General features: G+C 36.9%; 2 protein-coding genes across 5 annotated transcripts; both read left to right on the top strand.

Annotated features, from left to right (window-relative positions):
• The first annotated feature begins 263 nt into the window (after window positions 1–263).
• On the top strand, window positions 264–6,845 carry zdhhc23a (zDHHC palmitoyltransferase 23a). Of its 3 annotated transcripts, XM_082169635.1 has the most exons (5): window positions 264–402; window positions 735–1,071; window positions 1,147–1,385; window positions 4,019–4,186; window positions 4,304–6,845. In XM_082169635.1, the coding sequence occupies exons 1-5, from the start codon at window positions 281–283 to the stop codon at window positions 4,575–4,577; spliced, it is 1,140 nt and encodes a 379-aa protein (XP_082025761.1). In that variant the 5' UTR covers window positions 264–280; the 3' UTR covers window positions 4,578–6,845. The 3 variants fall into 3 exon arrangements, with proteins under 3 accessions (XP_082025761.1, XP_082025762.1, XP_082025760.1); XM_082169636.1 differs by having other exon boundaries at window positions 735–1,385; window positions 5,981–6,845; XM_082169634.1 differs by having other exon boundaries at window positions 735–1,385.
• A 1,030-nt stretch (window positions 6,846–7,875) lies between these two features.
• On the top strand, window positions 7,876–16,408 carry ctsll (cathepsin L, like). Of its 2 annotated transcripts, none has more exons than XM_082169642.1 (11): window positions 7,876–8,351; window positions 9,141–9,461; window positions 11,029–11,117; window positions 11,380–13,464; window positions 13,812–13,947; window positions 14,062–14,184; window positions 14,345–14,497; window positions 14,612–14,836; window positions 15,013–15,181; window positions 15,328–15,445; window positions 15,558–16,408. In XM_082169642.1, exons 5-11 carry the CDS (start codon window positions 13,825–13,827, stop codon window positions 15,655–15,657), a joined length of 1,011 nt encoding a protein of 336 aa, XP_082025768.1. In that variant the 5' UTR covers window positions 7,876–8,351; window positions 9,141–9,461; window positions 11,029–11,117; window positions 11,380–13,464; window positions 13,812–13,824; the 3' UTR covers window positions 15,658–16,408. The 2 variants fall into 2 exon arrangements, with proteins under 2 accessions (XP_082025768.1, XP_082025767.1); XM_082169641.1 differs by having other exon boundaries at window positions 7,892–8,351; window positions 11,377–13,464.
• The last annotated feature ends 736 nt before the right edge of the window (window positions 16,409–17,144 follow it).

Below are 17,144 nucleotides of genomic sequence, written 5' to 3'. Positions count from 1 at the left end.
GTGAGCACTGACAACGCTATTGACAAGGACTGATTTTGTTATTTCTTTCCAGCCAGTGCAACACATGCTTTTTACACGAAGCTTCTGATGTAAAAAGCAGCAGATGACCAGCAAGTTGCATCCGTTATGTCAGCTAACAGCTAAAACTACCAACAGCCCTGGATCAATCCTGTCCAAACATGAATGAACCCTTTTCTCTTATTTGAATAAATGTGATCCAACCGAATCCTAAAGAAAGCTTGATCTCACAGTGGAAGCAGATTGTCTCTGACATAAAGAGATGAAACGAGAACGTTTTAAGCCCCCGCATCCAGATGACCCTCTGTGCTGCTGTGGAGACATCGACCAGCAAAGAGAGTACTGCTGCTGTGACTGTGAAGAACTTGATGATGCCTGTGAAAGGTCAGAGGTCAACCATTAAACCATTCATGGCAGGGAGGGGAAGTTGGTCATTGCATTTGTTCATATAAGCTTTCTAAAGAGTTCACGCAGAAATTACTCTAGGAATTAATTTTGTCCTCGTTTACTCACCTTCAGTTAAAAAAAAAAAGCTTTTTTATCTGTGGAACAGACAAGGAGATCATTTGCAGCTTATATTTTCCATGCAACAAAAGACTGTGAAGGTGTGTAAATGATGACAAACCTTTAATTTATGGGTGAAGCCATCAATTTTTATTTGTTTAGCTCTTTTCATTGAAAATGTCTTTATTTCCTCTGTCATCCCTTCTCATTAGGTTACTCAGAGGAGAGCCAGACAAGCCAGACATCTTCTCTCGTTTCATCTCTCATATGGCTGATTGTTTGGGTTTGCCATGTTGTGCCATAGGACCCCTTCGATTGGAGCTCTCTGTTTTACCTCCCATGGTATTAATTCCTGGCCTGTTGCGAGTAGCGGCAATTAATTGTATCTTGGGAGTTGTAGTCTTAACTGCCCTACCAGGACTGGTGCTTTGGTATTACTATGTGACTCACAAAAGGAAAAGACGCACATTGTTTTTCCTTAGTTTGGCACTTTTCTCCCTCGCCTATATGTACTACCTTTTCCTTACTGAGATCGTTCCCAGAGGAGACGTAAGTAATCTGCAGCTGGTTACCGCGACGACAGGCATGATGTTGACGCTTATCTCCCTTGTGCGCACCAAACAGGGACCAGGCCTGGTCAAATCCCAATCATTAGCTCTGGGAATCAACAGTAGCTCTACAACCAATCAGAGCACAAACTTACCCAGAGACTCTACCACCTGCAATGGAATCAGCCAGTCAACGGGGGAGAAGGAAGGAAAGAAGAAGTTATGCCCTGTGTGCCGACTGGTGCGCCCACCAAGAGCTGGGCACTGCAGGATCTGTGGGGCATGTGTCCTACGAATGGACCACCACTGTGTTTGGTGGGTTTCTCATTCCTTCTTCCATGAAAATTGAGTATGAACACTTTATTCTCAATGTGAAGTGAATTCTTATTATGAATTATTTAAATATTCTGAAAACTAGAGAAAAAGGGTGTGCACTGGGGCCATTTTCTATATGCAGTGTTAGGGTAACGCATTTAGTCACGTAATCAGATTACTTTTTTTCAAGTAACTAGTAAAGTAACGCATTACTTTTAAATTTACAACTAAATATCTGAGTTACTTTCAAATAAATAACACAAGTTACTTTGATTTTCCATTTATTGACTGACAGCTCTTCTGTCCCCATTGTAAGAGAAATCGTGAGTAAGTGCAGAGGCTTTGTGTGCGCTGCGTAAGCATGATGTTATTGTAGACCAAATGTGAGCATCTCACTTGCACAAAAACAGATTCAGTATTACTCAAAATTAATAAAAACAGTGAAATGCAATCACAGAATATTACGCAAACCTGCAATAATTAAATATATTAAATTACACAAATATACTTTATTTATTTAATCTCACTTTATTAACAAATTAGCCAATGTTTGTTGATCCACTTCAACCATCCTAATAAGCAAAAATGACTTTAGATATGGCTGGAGTAAGCGTGTTGAATTTTCTTCTCCATCCTATTCTTCTTTAATCCAGAATGGCAGCACAGCTGAAAGTTTTTTTTTTTTTTTTAACTGCGCCCTCTACTGTATGGTTGTGAATGTGCATTTCCTTCAACTTGAAGCTTATTCATTTCACTTTTGGTGTGAAAGTGCCTTTACATTTGCCAAAAATATAACGTTTTTTGTTGTTATTAAAAACACAAACAATCAAGCCCAGTCCAAGTGAGAAAAAGTAAAGCAAAAGTAATGAAACACATTACTTTCCATAAAAAGTAACTAAGTAATGCTATTAGTTAATTTTTTTATTTTTTTATTTTTTTTTTTTAGGAAGAAACGCAATATTGTGATGCATTACTTTTAAAATTAACTTCCCCCAACACTGTTTATATGTGTCTTTCAATGACAAAAATTTTCTGTATCCACACTTCCATTCAAAAGTTCTGAAGTTCTCAAAAGTACTCATAGGCTGCATTTATTCGGTCAAAAATACAGTAAAGCAGTAATATTGTAAAATATTGTTACAATTCATATAACTGTTTTCCATTTTAAATATTTTTTAAAATGCAGTTTATTCCTGTGATGGCAAGCAGAATTTTTTGCATCATTACTGCATCGTCTTCAGTGTCACATGATCCTTCAGAAATCATTCTATTATGCTGATTTGGTGCTCAAGAAACATTTCCTTTTATCAGTGTTAAAACAGTTGCGCTGCTTATTTTTTGTAGATAGCATTTTTAAATGATTATCATACCCACCATAAATAAAAGTCCTGATGTATGCACAATAAAAGGAGAGAGAGTAATGTGGCCATTCATGATGTTCACATCTTGGTGTCAGAAACTCACTATTGCATTATACTTGTTGAATAATCAATCAAAAGAATATGTTTTCTATCAAATATAAATTTTTCATGTCATTATTTTGGCTTCATGCACATCCCTAGTATAGAAATAGTTGGACAATTCCAAAATGAATTGTAGGCCATTCCCTTAGTATTATCATGCCAGTTTTTTAAATTCTTTTTCTGATCTTTTCACAATTGTACGCATGTTTACACTACCCCATCACACACACATATGTTCAAGCTGATTCCCAAAAGACGTCACTGGAGCAGGGCAGGCTGGAGAGACATGTGCAAAGGCCACAGGAACGCAGCTTTCAGCACAGTAAAGGGAGATCTCGCCAGGCCAATCTGTCTCTGTGCTGCTTCAACACACACAGGCACAAATAAAAACAGGAACATGCCATAGACCCTAAAATGTAATTCTTATTAAAGTCACATTTAAGAGAGAGAAAATAGTGTAACTGTTCTTGACTTGGTTTTTGGTATTAAAGGTGCTCTAAGCGATGTTGGGTGACGTCACTTCTTGTTGACGTTCAAAGTATTGTCAAACAAAACGGAGGCTAGCTCGACCCTCCCTCCTCCTCATCCCGCCCCCTCCCCCTCCCTTCCGTGCTTTTCCGATGTAGATTCGGGACTTCCTTCTCCCTTTTCCCTCTTCTTTGTTATTTGTTCATTAGAACATCATCTCTTTGGTCGTGTGTCGGCCATATCAAAATTCAAAAGAATATAATTCTAACGTTAGTCGTTGTCGTTGTCTAGGACATCTCTCCTCTAGCTAACTTCCCTCTTCATGCTTCTCTCTCCTCCACTCCCCACACCCCCCTTCATGTGCACGTGCACTAACCCCCCAACCCCCACCCCCCACCCCCAAATCATTCTTGTCGGTTATTGGCTGGAACACTGTTTGTTATGTTTCGTGGCCAAGGCTGGGCCAGTTTGTTTTTGTTGTCATTTGTGGAGTCTGGGCTGTCTACAGAGACCGCGTTTTTTTACAGTGTTTCAGGGGACAGGTAGCTTGTGGATAGTGAGGAGATGTTTTCTGTATGTGACAAAAAATGTTTCGGCCTAAAAAACGCGTGACATCGCTTAGAGCACCTTTAATATGTCTGTATGCGTGTTTACATGACTGCTTACATGTTGTGTCTTTGTGTGTGTGACTCTCCACGACAGGATAAACAGCTGTGTAGGCCAATCCAATCACAGACAGTTCATTTTGACGCTTCTTCTCTTCCTATTGACATCCTTCTACGGGATCAATTTGGTGTTACGGAGTGTATGTCCTCGACAGAGTCTATTCACAGCCATGTTATACTGTCCCGGAGTCTACAACCAATACAGGTACACCATCCACTACTTAATTTTTTTACATACAGTATACATGTGTTTAATGGAAATATGCACATACGCAGTGTTTTCAGCCTAATATAACACATTTGTGTGTGTTTGTGTGTGTAGCACAGCCCTGTGCTTTACATGTGTGTGGTACAGCGTTATTATAACAGGTGGTCTGCTCCACCTGTTCATCCTTCAGATTATCAATGTCAGTTACAACGTAACAGAACGCGAAGCTCAAATTGCTTTGCGCAACAAAACCGGCAGACGGCGCTTTTGTGGCCTGGTTGTGGAGACCGGTGTCTATTCACGAGGCTTCCTCCAGAACTGGATTCAGTTCCTCACAATGAACACGGATGAGAATGAATCCCCCTTCAGCTTCACAGACATGGTATGACACAAGGGACTACAGGCATGATCCTGGGTAGTATTTAAGCCTTAATGATGCGATATGTTGAACACAGCTGTGTTTAGGCCTAAAAAGTTGGTTGACACATTTACCTTGTTTGCATCAGGCAGAACGGTACTTATTATGGGCAGTATGGAACTGGCAAGCAGGAACTTCTAGGCAGTCAGTTTAAATTGATGAAAACATATTTAATGCTTGTGTTTTTGGTATTTTTTGGGGTGGGGTTATTCCATTCGTCATGAACACTGATGAGCCAAAACATTATGACCAGTCATAGGTAAAGCGAATATTATTGATTATCTCCTAACAAGGCCACATATTAAGGTTTGGGTTGATTAGATGGTAAGCAAACGTGTTGGTTGCAGAAGATATGGGCGGGAATAAAGATCTGAGCGACTTTGATAAGGGTTAAATTGTTATGGCAAGGGCGACTTGGTCAGAGTATATCTGAAACGGCCAGGATTGTGGGTCGATCCTGGTCAGCAGTGGTGAATTTACCAACAGTGGTCCGAGGAGGGACAAACCACAAACCAGCGACAAGGTGTTGGGCGCCCAAGGCTCATCGATGCACGAGGGCTAAATTTTTTATGAATGTTATGGGAGGAATGTGTCAACGCACAGTGTATCGCACTCTTCTACGTATGGGGTTGCGTAGCCGCAGACCAATCAGGGTGTCTATGATGACCCCTGTCTACCGGCTATGGGCAAGTGAGCGTCGGAACTGGACCTTAGAGCAGTGGAAGAGGGACGCCTGGTCCAATGAGTCACACTTTCTTTTACATCATGTGGACGGCTGTGTACGTGTGCGCAGTTTACCTGGGGAAGTGATGGCACCAGGATGAACTGTGGGACGACGACAAGCCGATGGAGGGAGTGTGATGCTCTGGGAACTGTTCTGCTGGGAAACTCTGGGTCCAGCCATTCATGTGGTCGTCAATTTGACAGATGCCACCTACCTTAACATTGTTGCAGACCAGGTACACCCCTGACAATGGCATTTCCTGGTGGAAGTGGCCACTTTCAGCAGGATAATGCAACCTGCCACACTGCACACAAATGTTCAGGACTGGTTTGAGGAACAGCCCCACTGTAAAAAATGGTTTAACATACTGTAGGCCTTAACACTTGACACACAAACCTTAAGAATTGTGACAATCAACAAATATAAAAAGATGAGCTCTTTACACAACAAAACAAATAACTAACAACAATGACAATATATATACATTTTATATACATACATTTCAGCAATATGAATTTCTTTGTTCTTTGACTAGTTGAGACAACATTTGTGGGAATTCTGTTGTTCTGACATGGGTTTTAATATTACTTTGTATTTGAGACTCAAAAGGTTTCGTAAACTGGAAAATATGTAGTTGCTTTTTTTACAGTGCAGATCTCAATCCAATTGAACATCTGTGGGATGTGCTGGACCAATAAGTTGGATCCACAGCGGCTCCACCTCGCAACCTACAGGACTGCTAATGTCTTGGTGCCAGAAACCACAGGATGGCTACAGGGGTCTTGTAGAGTCCATGTGTCAGTGGGTCAGCGCTGTTTTGGCAGCACACGGAGGACCAACAGCATTCTAGGCAGGTGGTCATAATGTTTTGGCTCATCGAGTATGGGCATATTCAATTAGGTTCAAAGTATTATGCAACCACAGCAGCTATTTCATGAAATTAAACTGCCTGGTCGCACATATAATGAATCTTTGCTCATAAAGGCTGTAACTTTATAACATAAGTAGGTAACTTTGTAATCTTAGTAGTAGTAGTTTTAATGACAAGTGTAAGAAATATTAGTAGTATAAGTTTTATCTGATAATCAAAGTCCAGAAAATAAATGTCACAACCTGAAATGTCCCTGCATTATTGCAATTAATAAATGTTTTAGTTATTGTTAGATATTTATAGATATTTATGACAGTGGTTGACACCATTATATGAGAACTGAACTGAGCTGGTTGATGACATCACTGTTTTCTCCAGAGCTGCTGCATAGATAAATGAACTTAATTAATAACTAATGATTTTTACAATGGAAATGAATCAACACTGAACTTACTTAAACTAGACAATGACTTTCTTCTAGAGCTGTTTTACTGCCAAAACAATCTTTGCTGCATTATTTTCCTGTTATCTCTGTAAAGCTGCTTTGAAACAATCTGTATTGTAAAAAGCGCTATATAAATAAAGGTGACGACTTGACTTTATAAATATTATATTTAAAATATTAAAATAGTTCACCCATGAAGTTTGTTCATCAATCACTCACCTTCGTGTTATTTCAAAGTTCTCTTGATATTTCATAGGATGGGGGTGTTTCATAGAGACAGACAATTTTTGTGTAGATATTTCCTTTTTAAAGTGGGATATCTATTGAAACCTTAAATGATAGTTCACCCAAAAATGAAAACTTCTGTCATAATTTAAAGGAGAGCATCATTTAAAAAATGCATGTGGTGTTTGTCCATAAAGTGGTGACCAATGTCCAGTATACTCACACTTATTTTGTTCCAAACCAACTGATTTTGCCCTTACAATGAAAGTCAATGGGGCCCAGTGTTGTTTTGGACGCCACCGACTTTCTTTTGTCTTTCACAGAAGACCAATGAAATTCAGTGAGGTTCAAAAGAATATTAGACACCATCATATGGACAAAAATAAATAAATAAAATAAAATAAAAATTGAAGTATGTTTTTTTGTGTTTCGTAGGACAAAAAAGAAAGTAAAACAGGTTTAGAATGATATGAGGCTGATTCAATGATGACAAAATTGTTGGGGGTGAATTATCCCTCTAAATCAAAAAACAAAAACAAAAAAAACTTAGGAAGATAGAGCACAGATTTATCAACCTGCCAAGTGCTAGTAAACCAAAAAATACATTTTACACCAAATGTATAATCCTTGTAATTGTAAATATGCTGCTATTTGTAAGGTACTCTCTCAGGACAAATGATGGTGTACACTATCTGTAATGACATTGACAATGTTAAGTTATGGTGTACTTTACAGTTCTTTATTTTCATCTATATTAAATGAATGTAAAAATAAAGATGATGTGCTTAAATTCATTATGTTATTTACAGTACATATATAGCCTATTCCACTCACTAGAGTATGAGACATTGGTTGTGTTGATTATGTGAAAAGGTTATGAGTGACCTACCTATGCAGCGGAGAGAGACAGGAAGTGGTTTTATTGGGCAATTGCATCTGTACAACAACGAAGTAGAAAACAAGATGGAGAAAACACAAGAACATTGCATAAGTGCTTTAGACTGCACTTCCTCCTAAAATGTGCTAAATAAAGTGAAATGGCACTATGAGACTCTTTTAATTAAAAAAAATACAATTTTAATTAATAAAGGTGGATATGAACAATGTACAGTTTTCATATATATTTTTTTAACAAATTGCAGTGTACAAAGAGTATCAATCTCTGGCTACTTTAAAAACAATATAGAATTCTAAGGAACAATCACACCTCTTCTACTAGTTCTTAGACGAGGTACTTTACAGGAAGTTGTTTTTAAAGCTAAGGTTTACTGAAACCTTAGCCCACACTCTATGGGCTAAAGAGCTACATGCAGGGGTGTCTTTGTGGTTACTGTCTCTCTATGCTGAAAAAAGGCATTAGACGACATCACACGTCCAGCATAGTGCGAGACACCATGAGGATCGGACGGACGAACCCATCTCTATTATCTGAACAGTACCGGACCCACCTGTTGATACTCTTCATAACTCTTACAACAGGTATGAGATGTGACTGAGACATACACACAGATGGAGAGAGGCTTTACTATGGTTTTTGTTATATCTTCAAAAGCTTGGGGTCAGATGATGTTTTTGAAAGAAGTCTCGTACGTGAACCAAGGCTGCATTTATTTGATCACAAATACAATAAAAACAGTAATATTGTAAAATAATAGTTTTTTTGTTTCAACATATTTTTAAATATATTCCTATAAATGTATTCCTATAATGGCATGAGCTACACTTTCAGCAATCTTCAGTGTCACATGATCCTTTAGAAATCTTTTTAGAATGCCGATTTGCTCAAGAAACATTTCTTAATATCAGTGTCGAAAACAGTTGCTGCTTAATATTTTTTTTGTGGAAATCATAATAATTTTTTTTATGAATATAAAATTCAAAAGTTTACTTTTTTCTTTTAAAAAAAAGAAAATGTATTCCCCTTTAAACTTTTGAACAGAAGTGTAGGCTAGTAATCTTGTGTTGTATATAATGAAATATATTTTAATGAAGTGAGAACTCAACTGAACTGTAAAAAGAAGGAAACTGAGGCAGTTATACAGGAAGAGAAAGCAAATACGGGTTTGCAAACACCTGACAGAGCTCTTTTTTTTTTTTTTTTACACCTATTTTATAAACTGTTAAAAACCTGATTTACTGATCAAACTGAGAAAAAGCTGATAAATGAGGCTGTTCAGTTCAGGCTTGAAAATTGCTGTTTGCGCCATTACATGGTTCTTTATTTCTCTTGCTCTTCTTTTTCTTCTTTCTCTATTTTGTTTTTCATAGGGGCCTTTACAGATGAAGATGTGATTCGGGCTCCTTTGGGTGGGAGTGCAACTTTTAAATTCAAGGTTACAAGAGACATGACAGTAAGCCTCGCTGAATGGAGCAGGTGTCCGGATCACAAGGTTTTTGTGTTTAGCCCCAGCCATGGACTCACTATAGTTAACAAAAGCTATGCTGGTCGTCTTTTTGCAAAATCAAACCACAGCGTTATACTGGAAAAATTACAAGAGAGCGACTTTGTGACTTACTGCTATAAACTCAGCACTTTCCCCCAAGGGAGTCTTCAAGGACAAATTAATCTAGTAAAAAGGACAGAAAATGGTAAGAATAATTATCTTCCTCAACATATAACACCAGGCATGCAGTTTGCCAGTTAGCAAAAGTTTTGTTCCTACAAATTACATTTTATAATTATACATTCAAATTATAATTATAACCATTATGGTTATTCACCATATTCACACCCATATCTGATTTAACATTCAGAATCAAGATGAAGCACTCAACACAACAAGCTTGTTATCAGTCATCAAAAAAGTGCTGTGCTTTGTTCCACTGTTGTTCCACTACTGCATAGCATAGGCCTACCTCTGACAAACTTTTACATGCGCGATACAAGGACACTGTCACTAACGTTGCTGTATTAGTAAGCGCACGACGAAGGAGTAAGGACAAAAACACAGTCTTTAATAAATCCAAAATAAACACTGAGGAGCTCAGGAGAATAACATAACCACGCAAAACACTAACGACAGAACAATGAAACACAGGAAACTGAGGCCTTACATGGGAATCTAATTAACATAAACAGAAGCAAAACACTAACCATATGAACAAACTTGTGGAGGGAAAACGAGAACCATGGAAACAGGTACATGAACTAGAACTAAGCCAAAACAGAGCATACACGGTACAGATACACTGTAAAAAATATTGTAGTTTTAACTGTAAAAGACAAAATGCAACAGCGAAAACCTGTTAATTGGTTAACGGTACATTTTCTGTAATAAAAAGCCATACATTTTGTAATTTTACTGTACAATACTGTTAAATATAAAAATGTTGGAAGTAAAAAATCATCTTATAATTTACAGTGAAAAAACATAAACTGACATTCCCAGAATTCCCTGATACTTCACATTTGATGGTTTTTAATTTTAATAATGTTTCCTATTGTTTTTTTCTTATCAGTTATGTATAAGGGTTTTATGTTACATCTAATGTTGTTAATGTTTATTGCAATATTTTAGTGTCAACATGCACTGTAAAAAATTTCTAACCCTCCCAAATCAAAAATTTCAAGTGACCGATAACATCTACATTTTTCAATTGGCCCAAGTGAAATTCTTGTTGCAATAGTCTGTTAACATTGGCTCAATGAGAAATAATACGTCAGACTAATTGAAAAATTTAGATGTTATCAGTCACTTGAAATTTTTTGACTTGGGGATGTAATTTTTTTTTACAGTGGGTGCTATATGATGGTTTTCTTATTTGTGTGCATGACACTGTGTACACCTTCCATAAATTTAGCTCGGCTAGTGGAAAAGCTTTGTAGTGAACTCTGAGTTTTCTCTGAATACCTGTGAAATTATGGTGGATGACATATGTTAAGGCTAGATTACAAAACAGATTTTAGTTGCAGCATGGACTTGCTAATTCAGCAAAAAAAAAAAAAAAAAAAAAATCTTTTTTTAAATTACAGTTTTAGGTTGTAAAATGTGCAGGTTGTTCTGCAAATATGTTTACAGTATTTTTTTAGAATTATTCTGGTTGCAACAGCAACTGCCAGTATTATTCTGTATCTCTTTTTTTGTTGCATTCATAAGAAGGATAATAGAGAAACATGAATAAAAAAAAGGAAACATTTGTGTTAATCTTCTCTCAGGTCTCCCCAACACAGTGATAATCTCGGTGGGTTGTGGCATGGGTTTATTAGTACTATGTGGAATCATCGCTGGAGTGGTTTGCTATAAGGTAATAATCTCAAACTCGTTCACATTCTAATGAAAAAAAAAAGACGAAGAATAAAAAAGAGAGAAATTAATCTATTGAATTCAATTAAACAACTTATGACTGAATGGTTTAGTGAATGATTTACAAAGAAATGTATTCATTTTTCAAGAATGTTGAATGCCACCTTTACAAAGACCTGGAATGTCTTCTATAAATGTGTAAAGTCAGGTTTTATGCATGTGCCAGACCTGTTTATCTCAACCAATGTCTCTTCCACCAGAAGAGGAGAAGTAACCCAGCACTGAATCCTGGAGGCCTTCCCAGTGGTCAGTCCAACAAACCCAAGAGCACTCGCACACAGAGTGAGGAAGAGATGCAGAATGAGGACCACAATTATCTGAAAATTACTTAACTCAATATGTCTGCAAATAATGGATTTACTCTAAATTCTAATAAATTGACTATTTTTTTTATAACATCAAAGAAATATCCTATGGAGAAAATATGTTGTTCTTTTCCAATCATGATAACATTAGGTGGACTGGGGAGAAAAAAATTATTAAAATATGATTGGGATGATTAGAAATGTATTGGCAGTTAAGTTTTGGCCATTGATCTGGCCACAAGTTTGATGAATAGTGTAAAAAAAAAAAAAAGAAAAAAAGAAAAGAAGTCCATGAGTTGTAATTATGTTGGTCTGAAGTGTTATGGTAATAATCAATGTAAACTGCAGAGGTCAAAAGTGTAAAAAAAATCACCATCATTTATCCTACCAACTTGCATTACCCTTGTTGTTCAGATGGTGGCAGTGTATTAAATGATTTTAAGTCAGGCAAGTCTGCATTGCATATAATTAACTGTTTTATTTTTTTTTGTATAAATTAACAAATGTTACAACTCTAAGAGAATTATTAACAATAATGTGATTAATAACTTAGTAGAAGTATGTGAAATTTCCTTTTTTGTGTTGAGAAATGGCATACGTTACATGTGCACATTTTATTCAGTTTCTGATGACCACAAGAAAAGCAACTTCCTGACTTCTGAGTGATCTTTCTATTTTAAACAGTTCATCGGCAGGAGGAGCAGAATGATTGCTTTTTTCATCATTTGAAGTCTCATTACTGTTCTGGCTGCTTTCAAGTTCTGATGACATAATTTACTGATTGACCTAATTAATCATGCAGTCACACAATGCAGTCATTAACACCTAATACAGGTAAACACATCTCATATCACTGCATCCTATTCAGAAATGAAAAGATAACAAATAAAGAGGTTTTGTACAAAGCAACAGAATAAATTGTATGACGTGATGCAAAGCGAAACAGGTAACATTCTGTGTCTTTAGGGTCTAACCAAGGGTTTTGCCATTGTTAAATTATAATGGCTAGGCTTATATGTACATTTCGATTCTCGCAACATCAGACCACAGATTAATTTTTTTTGTGTCCTTTTTCTGCTATGTTTTCTACTATGTTGAATTCAAGAAATATGAGGTTGTGTGGTGGTTTTTGCTAACTGTCAAAGGTTTGTTTAATTAATTAATTTATTATAAACCAAATCCTTTGTTTTTACACCACTTAATAACGACTCAAGCCCTCATCCTTAGAGACTAGCACTTATATCACACTGTATTAAATAAATAAAATACTTTTTAGATGTTCCTGCATGGAGATTCAGAAATAATATTCAGTAAATGTTCTTAGACATATTAAGAGCAAAAAGGTTTAAACTTGAAAAGTAAGACAATTTGTATGCAAATTATGTGCACATCTCTGCAGCTGAAAGGCCAAGATCAAGCTTAGATAATGCCAAGAAGTACTGTGCCTGCTAGATTTGGTATTTTAAGAGTCAAAACACAAGCCACTGATTATGTTTCAAACGCTTAGTTAGGGAATTTTAAGTGTTTTCACTTTGATTATTTTCTGCCTGAGCATGTTGGGTTGGTCAGACACAGACACGCTTCTCTGACAAGCACAAACTGACGTGAAAATGTACACAGAAGAGAGCAAAGCACCAAACAAAGAGTCTCATAAAGACAATAAATTATTTTAATTAACCAGCAATTAAAACATTTAATTACAATTAAATTGTAAACGACGATTTAAAAATAAATTATGAACAAAGACCGTTTTCGATGTAACTTTTAATCTTGTTAGTGCAAGCCCAGTCTCAGTGATGAGTGCTCGATCTTGTGATGCTTGATCACATGAATGGATGAAATTCTTGCTTCACATGATTGGCTGTAAACACTTGGCTAATCATCACCCTCAGCCAATGAGATGACGCCTCTACGTTCAGGCACGCTTTAAAAACCACTCAGTTGTAAACAATGACAGTCAATCATTTCGTTCGTTGGTGAAAGGTAAGTTTATTCTTCTAATTTCAGAGTTGCTCAAATTATATTTAGGCTACCTGGGTTTAGTGGATAAATTGCCTTAGTAAAAAGTGTGCATTTGCTAGTTTAAACTTAAGTTAAAAAGAAGCTGTCTAAATATTTTCTAGTGATGCTTACAAATTTTGAACGCTTTATTATGCGTTGTATGTTGCTTTGTTACCTGTACATGGTCAGTGTGTTCTTAACATGGAATAACTATTGGAATGTGCACTGAGGTTTTGCTCCTTGTAATTGGATAAAATGTTTACTGCAGTAGTCTGTATAACTCACCTCTGTGACATTCCTTTAAATTGAGTCTTGTTTTCTTGTCACAGGCTTCCAGGCAGGATGATGTTTGCCTCGCTCCTCACGCTATGCATGAGCGCAGTGTTTGCTGCTCCAAGCTTAGACCAGCAGTTAGATGACCACTGGCACCTCTGGAAGAGCTGGCATGGAAAAAACTACCACGAGGTGGGTAGCACTAGCTAGATCTTATAACCAGACATCAGCTTCAACACAAAGGAAAAGCAATGCATGTTTTTATACAGAAATTCTATTTTGCAATGGCTAAAATGTCTGCTTCAGAAAGAAGAGGGCTGGAGGAGAATGGTGTGGGAGAAGAACTTCAGAAAAATTGAGTTGCATAACCTTGAGCACTCTGTGGGCAAACACACCTACCGACTGGGCATGAACCAATTTGGAGACATGGTAAGCTTTTTTTTTCTTTTTTTTTTTTGCATTTTTGTGAATGGATCTCTTATAAAAATGTAATCCTTTTCATACTTATCAACACTGGGATCAATTGTTACCTTTATGTCTGCTAGGCATTTTTTTAAATTAAGCCTTTTATTTGCATCCTCCCTCTTAGACAAATGATGAGTTCAAACAGGCAATGAATGGTTACAGTCATGACCCCAACCGGAAGTCAAAAGGCTCATTGTTTATGGAACCCAGCTTTTTTGAAGCCCCCAAACAAGTTGACTGGAGAGAGAAGGGTTATGTTACCCGTGTTAAAGACCAAGTAAGCAATTTATCAAACTGGTTTAGAGCTTTGGTTTATTCTTATCTGTTAATGTAAAATCTGCACATGTATTGCTTCACTGTTTGGTAACAAATTCCTGTTTCCTGATGCTAGAAACGGTGTGGATCTTGCTGGGCTTTCAGCTCAACAGGTGCCTTGGAGGGTCAGCAGTTCCGTAAAACAGGAAAGCTGGTTTCTTTGAGTGAGCAAAACTTGATGGACTGTTCCAGGCCGGAGGGCAATCACGGCTGTGATGGAGGCCTCATGGACCAGGCCTTCCAGTATGTACAGGACAACAATGGGCTGGATTCTGAGGAGTCCTATCCCTACCTTGCAACGGTAAGAATCAGTTGAGCTCTTTCTGACTGGAGATGCTAGTGAATCTATAGTTGGGTGTCAAGGCCCTTTTCAACCCATGTAAAGTATGCATTAACATCACATGTAAGGCCCTTTTCAACCCATGTAAAGTATGTATTAACATCACATGTAATGTACAATGTCTTTTGTGCTCCCAGGATGACCAGCCATGCCGCTACGACCCCAGTAATAATGCTGCAAATGACACTGGTTTTGTGGACATTCCCAGTGGTAAAGAGCATGCTTTGATGAAGGCTGTTGCTGCTGTGGGTCCTGTAGCTGTTGCTATTGATGCTGCACATGAATCCTTCCAGTTCTATCAATCTGGTAGGTGGTTGATTACCCTGAGAACAGACTAAATGTATGGTTAATTAAATTGAATGCACAACATTACAAAACTACATGGCCTGCCTTTAAACCTAAATCAAACAGTCTCTTTGTGGTTTAATTTCTTTCTAAATGTTCTACTCTAGGCATCTATTATGAGAAGGAGTGCAGCAGTGAAGAACTTGACCATGGAGTCTTGGTGGTTGGTTATGGTTATGAGGGTGCTGATGTTGCTGGGAAGAGATACTGGATTGTAAAGAACAGGTATGATTTAGTCTACTTCTGATTTCCTCTTAATGATGAACAAGTTTGATTTTGAGTAACACTTAAAACTGCAGGCATAACCTTAAATGCATGCTTTGTTCTGTATCTTTAGCTGGACTGAGAAATGGGGTAACAAAGGCTACATCTACATGGCTAAAGACCGAAATAACCATTGTGGCATTGCAACATCCGGCAGCTATCCTCTAGTATAAGGCCACTGGGCATTCTGGAATTTTTTTTTTTTTTTATTGGCCTTTGTGGTTTTTTAAATTCTACTGTTTTGGTTTTTATTCAATATTGTGATGCATTTAGTTTGACTAATGTTTTCTTTAGAACACCTGCTTTTATTTTGTGCTCTAAGTCAATTTTGTTTTAATTTGAAACCCTGCCAGTATGTTTGTTGCAAGTTTCTTCTATAAAGTTAAGTTATCTTGGAATGCACTAATCTATCAGAAGTCCGTCCAATATTACATATATTATGAGATGTCCGTCCAATATTATTATGAGCAATATTACATGTATGAACCTGGCTTGTATTTGAGTATTACAAGAATGTGTACAAATGCTGTGCTTTATCTTGACCTGTAAAAGGGTAAATATTAAACTTGCTTGTATGAAAAGCTATGAGTGTTTCTGTGCACATGGGATCTCATGCAAAAGTGGTCTGTCTGCAAGAAGCCCATTATGTGGTTTAAGAAATATTGCTTGGGCCTCCTTTTCTGTGAGGAGCATTGTAACTTAATAGTGCATAAACCCACTTTCTCATTGCTGTTAAAAGGACTGGATTAAGACATTCTCTCATTGTACTGCATTAAATGCTATGCTGTGTAACCTACTCGCCCAATAAATATTAAGAGTGTTAGGCAATAGACTGTAGTTTTAAAATTCAAACCAAATGTTAGACCATGGCAGCAGGACCAAACTAATGTGCTAAAGGTTGCAGAATACTATAAAGCTTAATGTCAGCTGTAAACAAATTATTAGTATGTTTATGCAAGTCATAAAAATGCTGATTAACCCATGCAAACTTGCATTTTCCTTAATTGAGCTGAAGATATGTTCCTTAAATCAAGATTAAAGAAAAATAAAGGTTACATACTGGTTGATCTCTGATTCTTTTGTCTTGAACTAGGGCTGTTTGTTAACACAATGAAATCAAAATTGACTTTTTATGGAATATTGCAACATTTATTATCAGGCTAAGTGATTTTATCCATTACATGCATATTTATGTGCCCTCGAACTCAAAATAACAGTCCGCTTTTAAAGCATCGTTATGGATAAAAACTAAAAGTTGTCGGAAGCTTAGTGATGATGGTGACGTTGAATTTGTGAGTCCGTGGTCTAGTTCGTTTATAACCTAGCTTTAGCTTTTTACTACTGGCGACTGCATTTAGGCTTCAAATTATCTTATTGGACGAAACGTGAAAGTCTATTTGATAATCGTATTGGGTTTTTGTGAGGGAACCAGCATCCCAGCAAACACAAAACGTTTTTGTGTTTGCTGGGATGATGCTAAAAACTGCCAGTAGGTCAACAAAATGACGTCATACCTGCACCACTCTGTTCTGGCTTTTTTATTTAATTTTTTTACAAAAAAAAAAAAAAAAATTCAGATTAATATATCACTATATATATATATTTTTTTTATTGTGACTTGATAAATTAATTCAAGAACACAAAGAACACGTTTTTGCGT

This window comes from Leuciscus leuciscus (genome assembly GCF_965113295.1).
Source record: "Leuciscus leuciscus genome assembly, chromosome: 5".
Classification (NCBI taxonomy): domain Eukaryota; kingdom Metazoa; phylum Chordata; class Actinopteri; order Cypriniformes; family Leuciscidae; genus Leuciscus; species Leuciscus leuciscus.
This window is presented reverse-complemented; position numbering and strand designations above follow the sequence as displayed.

Coding starts and splice junctions, on each gene's coding strand:
- ctsll (XM_082169642.1), top strand. CDS start 13,825: ATGATGTTTGCCTCGCTCCTCACGCTATGCATGAGCGCAGTGTTTGCT. Junction 15,182..15,327: donor CTTCCAGTTCTATCAATCTG/GTAGGTGGTTGA, acceptor GTTCTACTCTAG/GCATCTATTATGAGAAGGAG. Junction 15,446..15,557: donor TACTGGATTGTAAAGAACAG/GTATGATTTAGT, acceptor CTGTATCTTTAG/CTGGACTGAGAAATGGGGTA.
- zdhhc23a (XM_082169634.1), top strand. CDS start 281: ATGAAACGAGAACGTTTTAAGCCCCCGCATCCAGATGACCCTCTGTGC. Junction 403..734: donor CTTGATGATGCCTGTGAAAG/GTCAGAGGTCAA, acceptor CCTTCTCATTAG/GTTACTCAGAGGAGAGCCAG. Junction 1,386..4,018: donor ATGGACCACCACTGTGTTTG/GTGGGTTTCTCA, acceptor TCTCCACGACAG/GATAAACAGCTGTGTAGGCC.